The sequence below is a fragment of the Pistacia vera genome, unplaced genomic scaffold (genome assembly GCF_008641045.1).
Source record: "Pistacia vera cultivar Batoury unplaced genomic scaffold, PisVer_v2 Contig525, whole genome shotgun sequence".
Classification (NCBI taxonomy): Eukaryota; Viridiplantae; Streptophyta; class Magnoliopsida; order Sapindales; family Anacardiaceae; genus Pistacia; species Pistacia vera.
The window spans coordinates 564,842-580,272 of NW_022196363.1; the positions used below are offsets into that span (position 1 = coordinate 564,842).

At 34.8% G+C, this 15,431-nt stretch overlaps 1 protein-coding gene across 1 annotated transcript; it reads right to left on the minus strand.

The window, feature by feature from the left end:
- Positions 1–12,412: 12,412 nt before the first annotated feature.
- LOC116106970 (UDP-glycosyltransferase 83A1-like) lies at positions 12,413–14,005 on the minus strand. The gene is made up of 2 exons (XM_031393283.1): positions 13,945–14,005; positions 12,413–12,888 (listed from the first exon to the last, which is right to left on the minus strand). The coding sequence occupies exons 1-2, from the start codon at positions 14,003–14,005 to the stop codon at positions 12,413–12,415; spliced, it is 537 nt and encodes a 178-aa protein (XP_031249143.1).
- Positions 14,006–15,431: the final 1,426 nt, after the last annotated feature.

Below are 15,431 nucleotides of genomic sequence, written 5' to 3' on the forward strand. Positions count from 1 at the left end.
GACTCCTGCAGCCAAAAGGCACCTTTTTAATTTTCATCTCTCTGCCCTTCAAGAGCAAATCCAATATCCATCAGCAATCAACCAAACAGCTATTATCTTCTTCCACTCTGTGATCTCTTCAATAAGCTCCTCCAGTTCCCCTGGCATCACCTTCGGCATTGCTGAACATAGCTTCCCTAAATCATTTCTATCCTCCCCGGGTTCCATCCATCTGGAATCGACGCAGACGATTCCATCCCCATAGAATTTTCCGGTAATGCGTTGATCCCCGGTTGGAGATTAGATCTGTGTTGACAAACGTGACTCTGAAGCCATCTTCGTAAGCATAAACGAAACTCCATAAAGGAATTACATGCCTTGTCAGGAAAAGGAAAGCAAATATGGGACCTCATTTTAGCTTTCAGTTTCCTGAGTTCCTAGAACATATTTGCTTTGTTTATAATATCAGGGACTTCCCAGGAACCTATTCGTATATTTGTTTGTTTGCTGCTTGTCGCTTATCGACTCGTTGTGTGTTTGTCATTTTATTATTATTATTATTTATATATATGATCTGGCAGGCCAGGAACATCTCTCATCCGAGGTTTTTCTTAATTTCTTACTTTATCTAAGGGAACACATTTTCACAGCCTGACCCTTTCCCAACATCGCGTTCATCCTTCACTTGTTAGACTCTGTTTATTTTATTAATATTTAATTAAAAGATGAAATACCTTTAAATAGTTTATTAAATTTAAATTTATAATCAAAGTCTTTACTCGATTATTATTAATTATTGAAGTGTAAAGATACTTTTTTTCTTTGTTTATAATATTACTAAGAAATTATTTTTTTATATATTACTTCGGAAACTGACAACATTATAAATTTAATAGATTATTGAATAATAGTGATGAGATATTGATGACATTATAAATAAATATTAAGATCATTTAACTTTAAACAATTTCATAGCATTATTCCTAACTTTTTAGGTGGAACTAACTACTTTTTTTTTTTTTTTTGACTTTTTAGCTAATTAAAAGTTTATAAAGTCAAATTTTTAAGGGTATTTTCATATTGTTAATAAAATATTAACGGAAAACATAACAAAACCTAACGAATGGTGGGGAAAGTGTCATTTTTAAACTTGAGGGGTGGGAAATTGTCATTTTCTTCAAACCCTGGGTGGAAAATGTCGTTCTGCCTTAATCTAATAGTCAATTTTCTCTCCTCGATTTCATAAAATCATCATTTATCTTATTTAACTATAGTAAGTAACAATCAAAGTTGAAATCAACCAGAACTTAAGCTTCTTCAAATAAAAAATTTTATTTGTCGCATAATCTTGGTAAAATAACAGCAAATGGTGCTTAGTCATGGTCGGAAAATTAGTAGAATCATATCGAAAAGTTTAAATTTTAATGTTATCAATGGGGTTAATTTACATGAAATTAGAAGGAGAAAATAGTATAAAATAAGGAACAAAAATATTGATAGATCGATAGAGATTCACCGTAGAATGGATAAAGCTACTTGTCAAAGTTGGAGCTTGACAGTAATTTTGACGAAAAATACTATGCTTACTCACCACTTGTACTAACAGCCATACAATTTTTGTTAAAATTTTACATGGTACCCGTACTATGCGTATAGTACCAGTACTATGCGTTATATTTACAAAGGATAGTAAGATGGTTAGTAAGATGGTGAGTAAGTATAGTATGGTTCAATTTTGACATATGAACCATACTATACTTACTCACCATCTTACTAACCATCTTACTATCCTTTGTAAATATAACGCATAGTACTGGTATTATACGCATAGTACGGGTACCATGTAAAATTTTAACAAAGGTTGTATGACAGTTAGTACAAGTGGTGAGTAAGTATAGTATTTTTCTTGACATATTTAAGAAATAGATTCTTGGCTTGATAAAGAGCCATACTGCTTCTAATTAATCTCTACGTAGAATATAAAATAGAGTAAACAACTTTTTTTCACCCAAATAAAGGTTTAATGGCATTTTTTTATTCACAGACTTTTAAAATATCATTTTATTACCTAAATTTATATTCTATTTGTGATTCTAGCATCGTTGTGACCCTACACCACCATCATTCTCTTCTTTAATCATCACTCACCAAAACCCCTCAAACCATATTTTTACCGATCCCGCTAATTACCGACAACTGAGTGATTAGGATTTACACGGTTGTCCCTCCCAAGTCAAATTTCGATCAATTCTAATCAACAAAATCTAATATCTCACCACCACAAGAGTCATATGTCTCCCCTCTTCAAAAGTTCTAACAGTTTAGGTCGAGTTTGCTCTCTGTTTGCTGTTTAAGTATAAATTTAAATAATAAAATAATATTTTAAAAATTTATGAATGATAAATATCATTAAACCATTATTTTGGTAGAAAAAAGCCACTAACTCATATATAAAAATATCATAGAACTTTTATTATATGCTTATCTTTAATGTCGACTATAATAGATGATTTACTGAAGTCATAATAATTTACTAACGTCATACTAAAAAAAAATGTAAATAATTGTCAACAGATAAATTATTTTATGTATCGCAATCCATTTATGAACCAAAACTACTACTTAATTATATTTTATGAATAATGATATCATTTAAATATAAAATTTAAGTACTTCATTAGCATTATTTTACCTTTAATATTTTGCATCAGCTGTTTATGTTTAGGGTTAAAAAAAAAAAAATGAAAAAATCAGAAAATTAGATCAAAACAGAATAAAAAAATTGGTTTTTTCAATTAATCAGTTTGGTTTCGATTTAAAAAAATAACTAAATCGAATTTAAGATTGATTCGATTAATGATTTAAGGATAATATTAAACTGATTATCTTAAATTGGTTTTAAAAGTCGGTTTTTTTTTTTTTTTTTTAAATCCCTGCTTTTTTCCCCACTTTTCTTGGGTATAGCGTATGCAGACTGAAGTCTGCTTCTCCTGCTCATTTTCCTAGGTCTGCTACTCACTCAATTATTTTTGTTTTCGTCTTTTTCTACTCTCACTACTGTCTAGTGATTCGAGCTGTACTAATGTCTTCTGTTTTTTCAGTCTCAGACATTCATTGGCTGGAAACAGATCAGCTTTATGATTCATTTATAAATGTACACTCTGCACAAGAATAGTTGTATTTGCTTTGTTTTATAATGATCAGGGTGACTTCCCAGGAGACCTAGTTCGTATATTTGATTTGGTTTGCTGCTTGTCGCTTATCGACTCGTTGGTGTCGGTTTGTCATTTTATTATTATTATTATTTATATATTATGATCTGGCAGGCCCAGGAACATCTTCATCATCTCGAGGTTTTTCTTAATTTCTATACTTTAATCTAAGGGAGAACAACATTTTCACAGCCAAGGTTTGATGAGTTGACCCTTTCCCACCCATCGAGTTTTAAAATGGTACTTTCTCACCCTTTGTTAGACTCTGTTAGTATTTTCTATTAATATTTAATTGAAAAGATGAAAATATCTTTAAATAGTTTATTATAAATTAAAATTTAATTAAATCAAAGTCTTTACTCGATTATTTATTAGTTTAAGTGTAAAGATACTTTTTTTCTTTGTTTATATAATTAACTAGGAAAATTGATTTTTTATATTAATTAGGAAAAATGAAAAACATTATAAATTTAATAGATTATTGAATAATAATTATGAGATATTGATGACATTATAAATAAATATTAAGATCATTTAACTCTAAACAATTTCATAGCATTATTCTTAACTTTTTAGGTGGAACTAACTACTTTTTTTTTTGACTTTTTAGCTAATTAAAAGTTTATAAAGTCAAATTTTTAAGGGTATTTTTGTTTTGTTAATAAAATATTAACGAAAAACATAACAAAACCTAACAAAGGGTGGGAAAGTGTCATTTTTAAACTTGAGGCGTGGGAAATTGTCATTTCGTCAAACCTTGGGTGGAAAAATGTCGTTCTCCCTTAATCTAATAGTCAATTTTCTCTCCTCGATTTCATAAAATCATCATTTATCTTATTTAACTATAGTAAGTAACGATCAAAGTTGAAATCAACCAGAGCTTAAGCTTCTTCAAATAAAAAATTTTATCTGTCGCATAATCTTGGTAAAACAACAGCAAATGGTGCTTAGTCATGGTCGGAAAATTAGTAGAATCATATCGAAAAGTTTAAATTTTAATGTTATCAATGGGGTTAATTTACATGAAATTAGAAGGAGAAAATAGTATAAAATAAGGAACAAAAATATTGATAGATCGATAGAGATTCACCGTAGAATGGATAAAGCTACTTGTCAAAGTTGGAGCTTGACAGTAATTTTGACATATTTAAGAGATAGATTCTTGGCTAGATAAAGAGCCATACTGCTTCTAATTAATCTCTACCTAGAATATAAAATAGAGTAAACAACTTTTTTCCACCCAAATAAAGGTTTAATGACACTTTTTCATTCACAGATTTTTAAAATATCATTTTATTACTTAAATTTATATTCTATTTGTGATTCTAGCATCGTTGTGACCCTACACCACCATCATTCTCTTCTTTGATCATTACTCACCAAAACTCCTTAAACCATATTTTCACTGATCCCGCAAATCACCTACAACTGAGTGATTAGGATTTACATAGTTGTCCCTTCCAAGTCAAATTTCGATCAATTCTAATCAACAAAATCCAATATCTCACCACCATAAGAGTCATATGCCTCCCCTCTTCAAAAGTTCTAACAGTGTAGGTCGAGTTTGCTCTCTGTTTACTGTCTAAGTATAAATTTAGATAATAAAATAGTATTTTAAAAGTTTTATGAATGATAAAGTATCATTAAACTATTATTTTGGTAGAAAAAAGTCACTAACTCATATATAAAAATATCTTAGAACTTTTATTATATGCTTATCTTTAATGTTTACTATAATAGATGATTTACTGAAGTCATAATGATTTACTAACGTCATACTAAAAAAAAAAATGTAAATAATTGTCAACAGATAAATTATTTTATGTATCGAAATCCATTTATGAACCAAAACTACTACTCAATTATATTTTATGAATAATGATATCATTTAAATATAAAATTTAAGTACTTCATTAGCATTATTTTACTTTTAATATTTTACATCAGCTGTTTATGTTAGGGTTAAAAAAAAAAATTAAAAAAATCAGAAAATTAGATCAAAATCGAATGAAAAAATTGGTTTTTTCAATTAATCAGTTTGGTTTCGGTTTTAAAAAATAACTAAATCGAATTTAAGATTCGATTAATGATTTAAGGACAATATTAAACTGATTATCTTAAATTGGTTTTAAAAGTCGGTTTTTTTTTTTTTAAATCCCTGCTTTTTTCCCCACTTTTCTTGGGTATAGCGTTTGCAGACTGAAGTCTGCTTCTCCTGCTCATTTTCCTAGGTCTGCTTCTCACTCAATTATTTTTCTTTTCGTCTTTTTCTACTTTCACTACTGTCTAGTGATTCGAGCTGTACTAATGTCTTCTGCGTTTTCAGTTTCAGACATTCATTGGCTGGAAACAGATCAGCTTTATGATTCATTTATAAATGCACACTCTGCACAAGAATATCATTAGCCTATTCTTAATTAATCATTGCTACCAATTACTAGATTTGAGCTGATTTGGACTTAAAAAAAAAAAATTTAAGTAACATTAAGAGATAATCATTACCCTTAAGAGAAGAAAAAAAAGAAAGAGACACAATTATGAATTTTAAAGGTAAGATTATCTCTTTATGACTTTCATATGACTCATTATAATACTAATATTATTAAAAAAAATTAGGCTAATGATGTCAGATTGATTAGCCACACATAGCTAGACCAACTGTAAGTGTCAAGCCCAATATTACATCCACCCAAATCAAGTAAATTCTCAACAAGATTTTCCTGAGTCAGTTTTCCTGTTCCCTTGTCCATTCAATCAACTTCTTGAAACTCTTGTTCGACTGACCACCTTCTTTAACACTTTTCAATGCAATTTCCTTGAGTTCTAAGGCTCTGTTCTTCCTGAGTCAGTTTTCCCGTTTCCTTTTCCATTCAATCAACTTCTTGAAACTCTTGTTCGACTGACCACCTTCTTTAACACTTTTCAATGCAATTTCCTCTAGTTCTAAGGCTCTTCGGTTAACTTTTTTGTATTTTTTAGAATTTTTTTTTAAAAAAAAGTTAAAAAAGATGAATTGCACGAGTATTACGATATAAGATTTAGAAATTAGTAAAAATACCTCTTATGTTTATTTATTTATTAAATACCTCTATAATAAAACTTTAAAAATTAACAAAAACACTCCCAACCTACCCATTGAATAATCACAGCCGGCCACCACCGCCGGAGGGTGGCCGAAGTCGCTGTATCGGCGCATGACCAGTTGGATCTTACCGGTCATGCGCCGATATGACTTTTGTCGGCCAGATCCACGGTGGATCTGGCTGGCAAAGGCCAGATCTATGGCTAGATCAGACCATTGATTGCCAGATTTGGCCGCATTTGCTCGATACGGCCGTCGTTGATGGTCAACAACGACCATATGTTGACCGTCGTTGACGTCTGGTTACAGCCAAAGATCTGGCCTTTTCCGGCCAGATCCACCGTGGATCTAACCGAAAAAGGTTAGATCAGCGCATTACCGGCCATATTCAGCCGGTAGTGTGCCATTATATCAGATTCCGGCCAACTTTCGGCAGTTGTGTCCGGAATCTGGTATAATGTGGGTTTAGGGGTGTTTTTACAATTTTGAAAAAAAATATTTAAGTGTATTTAATTAAATTAACAAATTTAGGGGGTTTAAAAAAAGTTGAATAATATTGGATAATATTGTGAGTTTTTGCAATTGTACTGTTTAACTTTTTTGGGAATACTAATAATAGTATTCCCAAAAATGAAAAAGATAGAGCCATGAAGCTCTTGCTTTAAGGTTTTCATCACCCACCACTTGATCTATCTTAGTTTTAATCTCTGCTCGTGTATATGATTACCACTTTCGTCTCTATTAAACTTCAATCCAACCTTCAAGTATCACAATTGTAACTCTCATCATTGAATTAGTCCAATAATGTTGGAAAAAGTAGACCTGTCTGGCCCGGCCCTTGTACGTTAGTGTTTTTAGCGGGTCGGACCTAACATGGCCGCCACTTGTTAGGGTTGGTTGGCCCAGTCGACCTACCAATCTAACCGGGGTTAGGCTGAGGGTCAAGTCGGTTAGCGCCCCGCCCCCCTTCCCTTTTTCCTTTTTATTTAATTTTTTGTTTTGTTTTGTGTAAATTGTAATTGTTTTTAGTTAACTTTTAAATATCAATAATTCAATTCATTAATTTTTTTTTTGTTAACATTTCAAAATTATTCAATTTAATACATAAAATTGTAATATAGAAAAATTAGATTTATTTATTTATCAAAAAATAAAAATAAAATTACAAAATTATTGCCTCTGTTATAAAACCTCACCAAGAAAACCCAATGGGACAAAAACTTGGTAAAGAAAAAAGAATGCAATAATTGACAATTAATTTACAAGTTACATATTACAAAACAATTAATTTGAGGGTTGACTAGGACCTCTCTCATCGTATCATCTATATTACAAAATTAAAATATTCTATTAAAGTATCATCGACAACCTCGTATTGATCTTGATGGCGTGACTGTTCCCAATCTCGAGATATGTGAGGACTCTCAATCATTTTTTTGGAAAGTTTGTCATCCTTTCATTTAAAATTCTTCCACTTGTACTAAATGTTTGTTCGGATGAGACGGTTGAGACGAAACAACGAAAACATCCAAGGCAAGCAGGTTGTGCAAAACCGGGTACCGGCTCTGATTTTGGCCAAAAATCTCCAAAAATATACCCGCTAACCGAACCGGGTTTTAGACTACTGGTTTTGCGGGTATCTGAAAATTTGGGTTACAAACCGAGTATCCGATTTTGGTACCCGAATTTTTAAATTGTTTGGTTACAAATTTTTAAAAAGATTTCAAATATTAATTACCAAAAAGAAAAAGGTTTTAACATGTAAGAATAGATTGAAATTTTAACAATTTAATTAAGCTCCAAAAGAGCTAATGAGAGAAGCTCAAAAAGCCGTAAAAATATTTTTGTTAGTTTTTCAATGGTTAGTTTTTGGTTTTTTTTTTCTTTTTTTTGTTGTTATTTTTTTGGGTTTTTTTTTTTTTTGTTGGTGTTATATGTGGTTGTTACAACCCGGCAGTGAGGGCTGCCGATGGCCTAACAAGAATTTTACGGTTTGTCCTCAATAATGTATTTCTAATTATTAATTGTATCCACACATAAGTTTTTTAGGGCTAACAAAAGTAATTCCTCTTCGAAATACTATTACACCAAAGTACGAAGAGGGGAAGAAAGTTTTAAATGTCCAACAAAGTTGAATTAGTAACAAATGAAGCCCAAAAGAGTAATAGGAGAAGCGTTGAAGGCCGAGAAGATGTTATTTAAAAATCCTACAAGCCTTTTAAAATACACGAAATAATTCAATAGTGTTTATGACTTTAAATAAGCTTTCTTACTAATAAAAACTCTTAGATAAGTTGTTTCATTGTCAACAACTCAAATGGATAATTTCGGCTTCAAATATGTAATTAATTTATGAGAAAAATACTATTTACTGGACTTCAAATATGTAATTAATGTTGCAGGTCGGCTGGGGTGGCTCATGGTGGTAGTCAGTGACAGATCTGACAAGAAATGTAGCTAGATGAGATTGAATGAATGAAATTAAAGTGAAAAAATATTAAAGAAATGAAAAATAAAAGAGAAAAAATGCAGATTTTACCTGGTTAGAAACTTGTAGGTCGACAGCAACTTCAAGTAGGAGACTCTAGGTGGCGGCAACAGTCAGTGACCGGATAGTGAAAGAACGGCTCTATGGTAGTCTGGTGGGAAGCAAAGCTGCGTTTCTTTGCGTATTAGGAAATTTGGGGTTTATGTTTTTTTAAACTGTGTCTGCAGGACTAGAGTACTGGAAGAGAGAAGTGAAGAGCGAAAAACTGACGAGGTGGAAGATTGAGACAGTGAGACTGGAAGTTACGTAGTGAAGACTGGAGAGTGAAGCCTGACGGGTTTTAGTTTTAGGGCATCTGAAATTTTCATATTTGGGATTTTTTTGGGTTTAGACTTTAGTCTGAACTCTGACGTCTTTTTTTTTTTTAAATAAAAAACGGGTACCGGTTTTCTAAAATAAAAACCGATACCCAAACTGAAAATTGGGTATCTATAATAACGAAACGACCTGAATTTTGGGTACCGAAAATTCGGGTTCGATTCGGTTCGATTACCGAGTTCGTTTGGTTACCGGTTTTTTGCACAGCCCTTTTAAACTGTGTCCTGCAGGACTTGAGTACTGGAGAGATGAAGAGCGAACTGACGAAGAGTGGAAGATTCAGACAGTGAGACTGGAAGTTTACGCAGTGGAGACTGGAGAGTGAGAGCGGCTGAGGTGTTTAGTTTTAGGGCATCTGAAAATTTCAGATTGGGGATTTTTTTTGGGTTTAGACTTTAGTCTGAACTTTGACGTCTTTTTTTTTTTTTTTTTTTACAAGATAAACCAGGTACGGGTACTCGGTTTTCTAAAATTAAATAACGATACCCGAACACAAAAATATCGGGTATCTTATAAAAACAACCGAAGCCGACCCGAAATTTGGGTTCGGTTAGTTCGATTACCGTGTTCGGTTTGGTTACGGTTTTTTTGCACAGCCCTAAAGGCAAGTCTTGATAATATCGGGAAAAATACTTTTCTGGTTTCCAATATTCTAAGACATCAAAGTTAGCTCTTATTGTGGATCTATTGGTAACATTTTGGGGGTTCCCAAAATTGTTGAAGCTCGTTACTCTGTGACTGTATGGAGGACAGTATATTCGTTGTTGGTGCTTTTGAAGAGGAGGCTGTGCTTCGGGTTCGGGTCCTTTGGCTTATTAAATACACTCCAAAAGTAGAATCCATTTGTTTCGTGAGCAACTCTAGGTATTTCGCATCTTTGCGTGTTTCCATACTGTTTCATATTGGAGAATATACCCTACAAGAACAATCTTACCTCTCCTAGTTGATTAGCATATGCTTCGTTTGTAATTTTCAGTTAATGTGTCTAAACATTTTCTAAACTGCTACTTTAATTCTATGATCAAATTTAGCACATAAACAATAAAAAAATGATAGAGTTTCAATATTTGAAAAAAAAAAATTCCATTGCCTTTATTGGGTCCCTTAAAATTTCACTGGTTTGTTTTTTCTAAATAACTCTGAAATTTTTATATGTATGTATTACCAATTGACTAGTAGGATAATACACAAAAAAGTTGTACGTGGATTGGTAAAAAATTTTAAGAAAACAATGAAATATTTTAGCTATATGCCAATCATTTTCTACCAAATAATGAGGACCTCTATTATTTGGTATAAATAACTAATATAAATTGCATAAGGTAAGCATGAATCAAGTATTATAAAGTAATATTCTATCTAACAGGCATGTCTAATGCAAACGTCTAGGAGACATATTTGAATTTATATAAGCATCTTGAAATTAACATTTCTTTTATTCTACTAGTAATCCAAGCTAAAAAATCCCTAATTCTATCAATATTATCTTTAATGTGTTTTCATACCGCTTTTCACAATTAAATTAATATGTGACATGCACAACGTTGGTGAAAAATTTCAAATTGTTATAAAAAATGATAATATTTAAAAAAATTATAGTTGTACTATTAGCACTTGCATTATCTAAAGTTAAACTTATCACTTATACTAATTCATAATCTTCTAACACTTCAACAATATTATTATAAATTTGGTACCCCACTAGATCCACAAGCTCCTATGAATCTCAATCTTAATAAAAGATTTATTTAATTTACATTCGTTATCAAAATAATGACTAGTCATACAAATATAATCTTGTTTAGCTCTACCACTCTAAATATCGGTAGTTAGAGCCACACTAACATGACAACTATGTATTTTATTTGTTAATTCTAATTTCACTTTCCCAAACAATTTTATTAAATCATTTCTAGTTTCTGTTTTAGAATAACTTTTAAATCCTTGAAAAAATAATTTTTAATAAATCTTTCAAAATGTTTATCTTTAGCCATATTAATAGGTTGGTCAATTGCAGCAATATATAAAGCTAATTGTTCCCTATATATATTCGAATTATAACGCCAAGTAGTACCCATATTAGTTATTTGAGTTTGATTGGTTTCTTTATTTCCATGTTGAGCAATATGTTTATTAGCATGCCTTTTTAAAGTACTAGTACCATTACTTGAATCAGCTTTATAAATATTTCCACAATACTTGCATCTTGCTTTCTTCACTTGAACTCTATTTTCTGTCTCGTAAAACTTATCGAAATGCACCCAAACGTCTGATGTGTGTCTGTCGTCAGTTTCGACAGCAGTTGATGAACCCGCTTTTGCTTGAGATGAAGTTGGACGAGGACGATGATTACGAGGACGACGTCTAGAACCGCTGGGAGCTGTAGCAGCATGGGGAGAAATCGGGGGCATATTTTGAGGTGTATCGGATTCTGAGACTGGGAAAGCGGGACTATTTAAATCTACTACATTTATGTTAGTAAATTCAGCAGGACTAGGATAGTAGTTTCCTTCATCATCGAAATTGATGGGAGAGAAATATCTATCCATTGTAGTTAAAAAAAAAAAAAAATTGATATAGAAGAAATAAAAAATAAAGAAGGAGAATTGGAATATGGAAATATGAATTGAAAATTGCAAAAACTAATAAAAATTAACATGAGAGCAAATTGACAACAAAGAGAATAATTAAGAGATTTCAATAGAGATTAGAGAAAATGAGAGAATGAGAGAATTTGGGATGTGAGAAAATATGAGAGTTTAGGGCCAATTTATAGAAAAAAATGATGAAAAAGACCACTCTAAATGCTATAAAACAGCTATATTTCAAGGGTTAAAGGGGTATTTGAAAAAAAAATTAATTTTTTTTTTTGCCAACCCGCGGGTCAACCCAAATGGTTGAAGGGTTCTTCCAAAAAAAAAAAAAAACAAAACAGAAACCCGTCGGGTCGCTGGGTTGCCATATATCAACCCGGCCTGCCCGGGGGTTGCATGCTGGTTGGGTTCAACCCGGCCAGCCTGCTAGGCAGACCGGGTTGAACCCTCTTTAATGCGGGCTGGGTTAGGGTTGACTCGCCTAACCCGGCCCATTTGTTCCACCTTTAGTCAGCAAAGTATGGCCAACATCGAAAGGAACCCCGTTGCTTACACCTTCCATTGTGGAATTCCAACCACAATGGATGAAGAAGCAGACAATTGAAGGGTGACTAAGAATCTTTTGTTGTGGCGCCCAACCCACCATTTGGCCACGATTGGCTACCCTGTCTTGAAACCCTTATGGGAAGGCTTCATTGGCACCATTAGTAATGTCTGGCCTCACAACCCATAAGAACGGTCTGTTGGTGAGTTCAAGTCCTAGTGCTAGCTCTTGGAATTGGATCTTTTCTATAATTGTGAAGCTGCCAAATGCAACATAAATGACTGAGTTAGGTTGCTGTTGTTCTAGCCATTTCAAGCAAGTTGAGTCTTCTTGCCAGAAGTATCCTGTTGAATTTCCTTGTCGGTTGCTCACCAAAAGAGGTCCTATTGGAAGAATATTTGGAACCAAGGTGAAGGCTACAGGTTCAAAGTCATGAATTGAGTTGCAAATGAGGCAGTCTGCCATTTTCACAGCTTCTGTGTTGTTATATATAAAATCAAAGATCGTCTTTTGGGCTGAACGTCGATCAATGTTTGCCCATATAAGGTTTTTACTATCAATTTCAGGCGTGTTGGGCACCAAATGAATCATTTGTTTCTTTATTGGGGTTCCTGTAATTAACAAATACACAAGTGTTGATCATAAAAGAAATAAATACTGATAAATGTGCATAATGATGTGACTTTAACTTACAACAAATTAACTGTTTGACACACAGATGAATGAAAACTAGTGTGTTACCATCGCCGTCAATGATTCCATCGTCAATCAGCTTTTGAATTTTGTAAAACAAGGCAAGAGTGGTAGCTGCTGCAAGCCAAAACGCAGCTTCCCAGGCATCAACTTTGAAATTGCTTCACATAACCTCCTTATATCATTTCTATCCTCCCAGGGTTCCATTCAATCTGGAATTGATACCAGATGGAATCTGTTATGCCTGAAAAATATAGAGCTGACGTAAGGCCCAGTCAGCGTGTAAAAGTCAGAACATGGGTACACCCATAGCCTGCTTCTGTCAGAATAGTGGGTGCGCGCTAGACCAGCCAGAAGCTGTGGTGATTCCATGTGTCCAATCCCTGCTCCAAATTGCGCAAATCACTTTAGAAGGTGGGCAATGTGACATAAAGAAGGATTTACACGGATAATCCCACTAACTCACAGATTCAGTAATCATTGCCTTAATGTATCTCACTACAAATTGAGAGCTCATCTCTCATTCAAGGGATTCGCTCATTTTACTCTTGATTAGCTATTCTCTCTGTAATAAAAAGCATTCACTCGCTTGTACTATCATTTGTAAGTCAGTCTGCTAATGCGACCTGACCCCTATCATTAATAAAATAACAGTGGACGTAGGACGTGCTTCCTTAGCATCCGAACCACTTTAAAAACGCTTTTCTCATTGTATTTACTCTCTTTTCCTTGCATTCACGTGTGTCTTCTGAGCCAGCTTAGCATTTCACACATGCGTTTCATTGGTGTAAAAATCACGCATCAACAGTTTGACGCTAGAAGGAAGGGCCTGATTTAGTGTTCATCCTTCATCAGGAGAATCTCTAACTTATTGGTCCTACAACAACAAATGGCCCTCCAACCTGAACCTGAGCAAACCAACCAAGGTGTTGAGGGAATCCCCCAGGTCCAGGGGGATACCTCTTCCAAAATACCTTCAGTTCTGCAAAATGCTGCAGGGGATATCTCATCAAGTTCACAATTTGACCCTGCCATTAGAAGCTACTTGGAGAGGTTTGACAATACTCTCCAGATGGTCAACCAAAGGTTGGACCGTTTGGACCAAGGCGTGCCACCCAAAGCAGCTGGGGTGGTACAACCGCCAAAAACGCATGCAGGTCGAGCGAAAGCGTTGCAAAGGGAAATAGCCCGTGCCGCAAGCACTGTAGCACGTAAGCAAAAGGGTGAGCAAGTGGCAAAAAAAGGGCTACGGGCTGTAAAGGGCCAGCGAACTCCGATCGCGTCCCAAGTAGAATACCAGTCTCATTGAGACTTGGTGAAAAGACGCAGCTTGAGCTGTCCTATGCCACGTCGCATGTACACCCCAATGAAAGTGCTGGGCGGGGCGATTCTTATCACCGCCAGCAAAACGATCTTGATCGTCACAGTGCAAGAGGGTCCCACACTTCGCGGGGCCGTTCTTACCACCGCAAAGGTCGTGAAAATACTCTGCACCATCCAGATCGTCATCGTGCTAGAGGGTCCCACACTTCGCGGGTCAGTTCTTACTATCGCGAAGGTCGTGAAAATACCTAACACCATTCATCGCCATCACATGGCTCTAGGTAGCGTGTGTCGAGAGTGGCCGGAACCGCCAGTCGAGGCGAAGAGGAACCCGATCTTCGGGTTTTCCTCAACCATAATCGCAAGGATCGAACTCGCATGGGTGAAAGCAATCCCCAAGTAGCTCCATTGCCACAAGTTGAGGAGCTGCAGCGAGCTCTAGACAGACTAAGAGCTCAACAAAATGAGCAAGGGCAAGTCGCGTCTATGTCCCCCTTCTCTCCCGAAGTGCTAGCTGCTCCACTCCCACCAGGATTTAAGATGCCCGACAGGCGGGCGTTTGATGGAAATTCTGATCCGCAGATCATTTATATGAGTTCAACGACCCGATGGAGCTTCACCAGGTCTCAGATCTAGCAAATGCCGTTGTTTCACAGTGACTTTGACCTCTCATGCCAAATGGTGGTTCAGGTCGCTCCCAGCGGGATCGATCAATTTGTGGCCTCAGATGAGCGCGACGTTCCTAAAGCATTTTCAAGCAAATCGAAAGTTCTCGATGCCTTTGAGCTATCTTAGCAATATAAGGCAAGAAATGGATGAATCCCTCCAGTCCTACATCGACCGTTTTCACAGAGAACTCAACAAGGTGGCTCATTCTCCCGAAGAGTCTGTTCGGACTTTCATCATAGCGGGAGTTCGTTCACAAATTGACCTGTGGAAAGAATTACAGGCTGAGGACGATGTTTCCTTTACCGGATTCTATAACCTTGCGGAGAAGTACCTCCGGATAGAAAATTCATTGGCGACGCTCCGCCATCGCGACCCCGACACTTCAGGCAGTATGTCTGGTCGAGGGGAAAGTAGAAGAGCTGATCGCAGAAGGGCCACTAACAATCATCGAAAAGAAAAGAAACCTCGC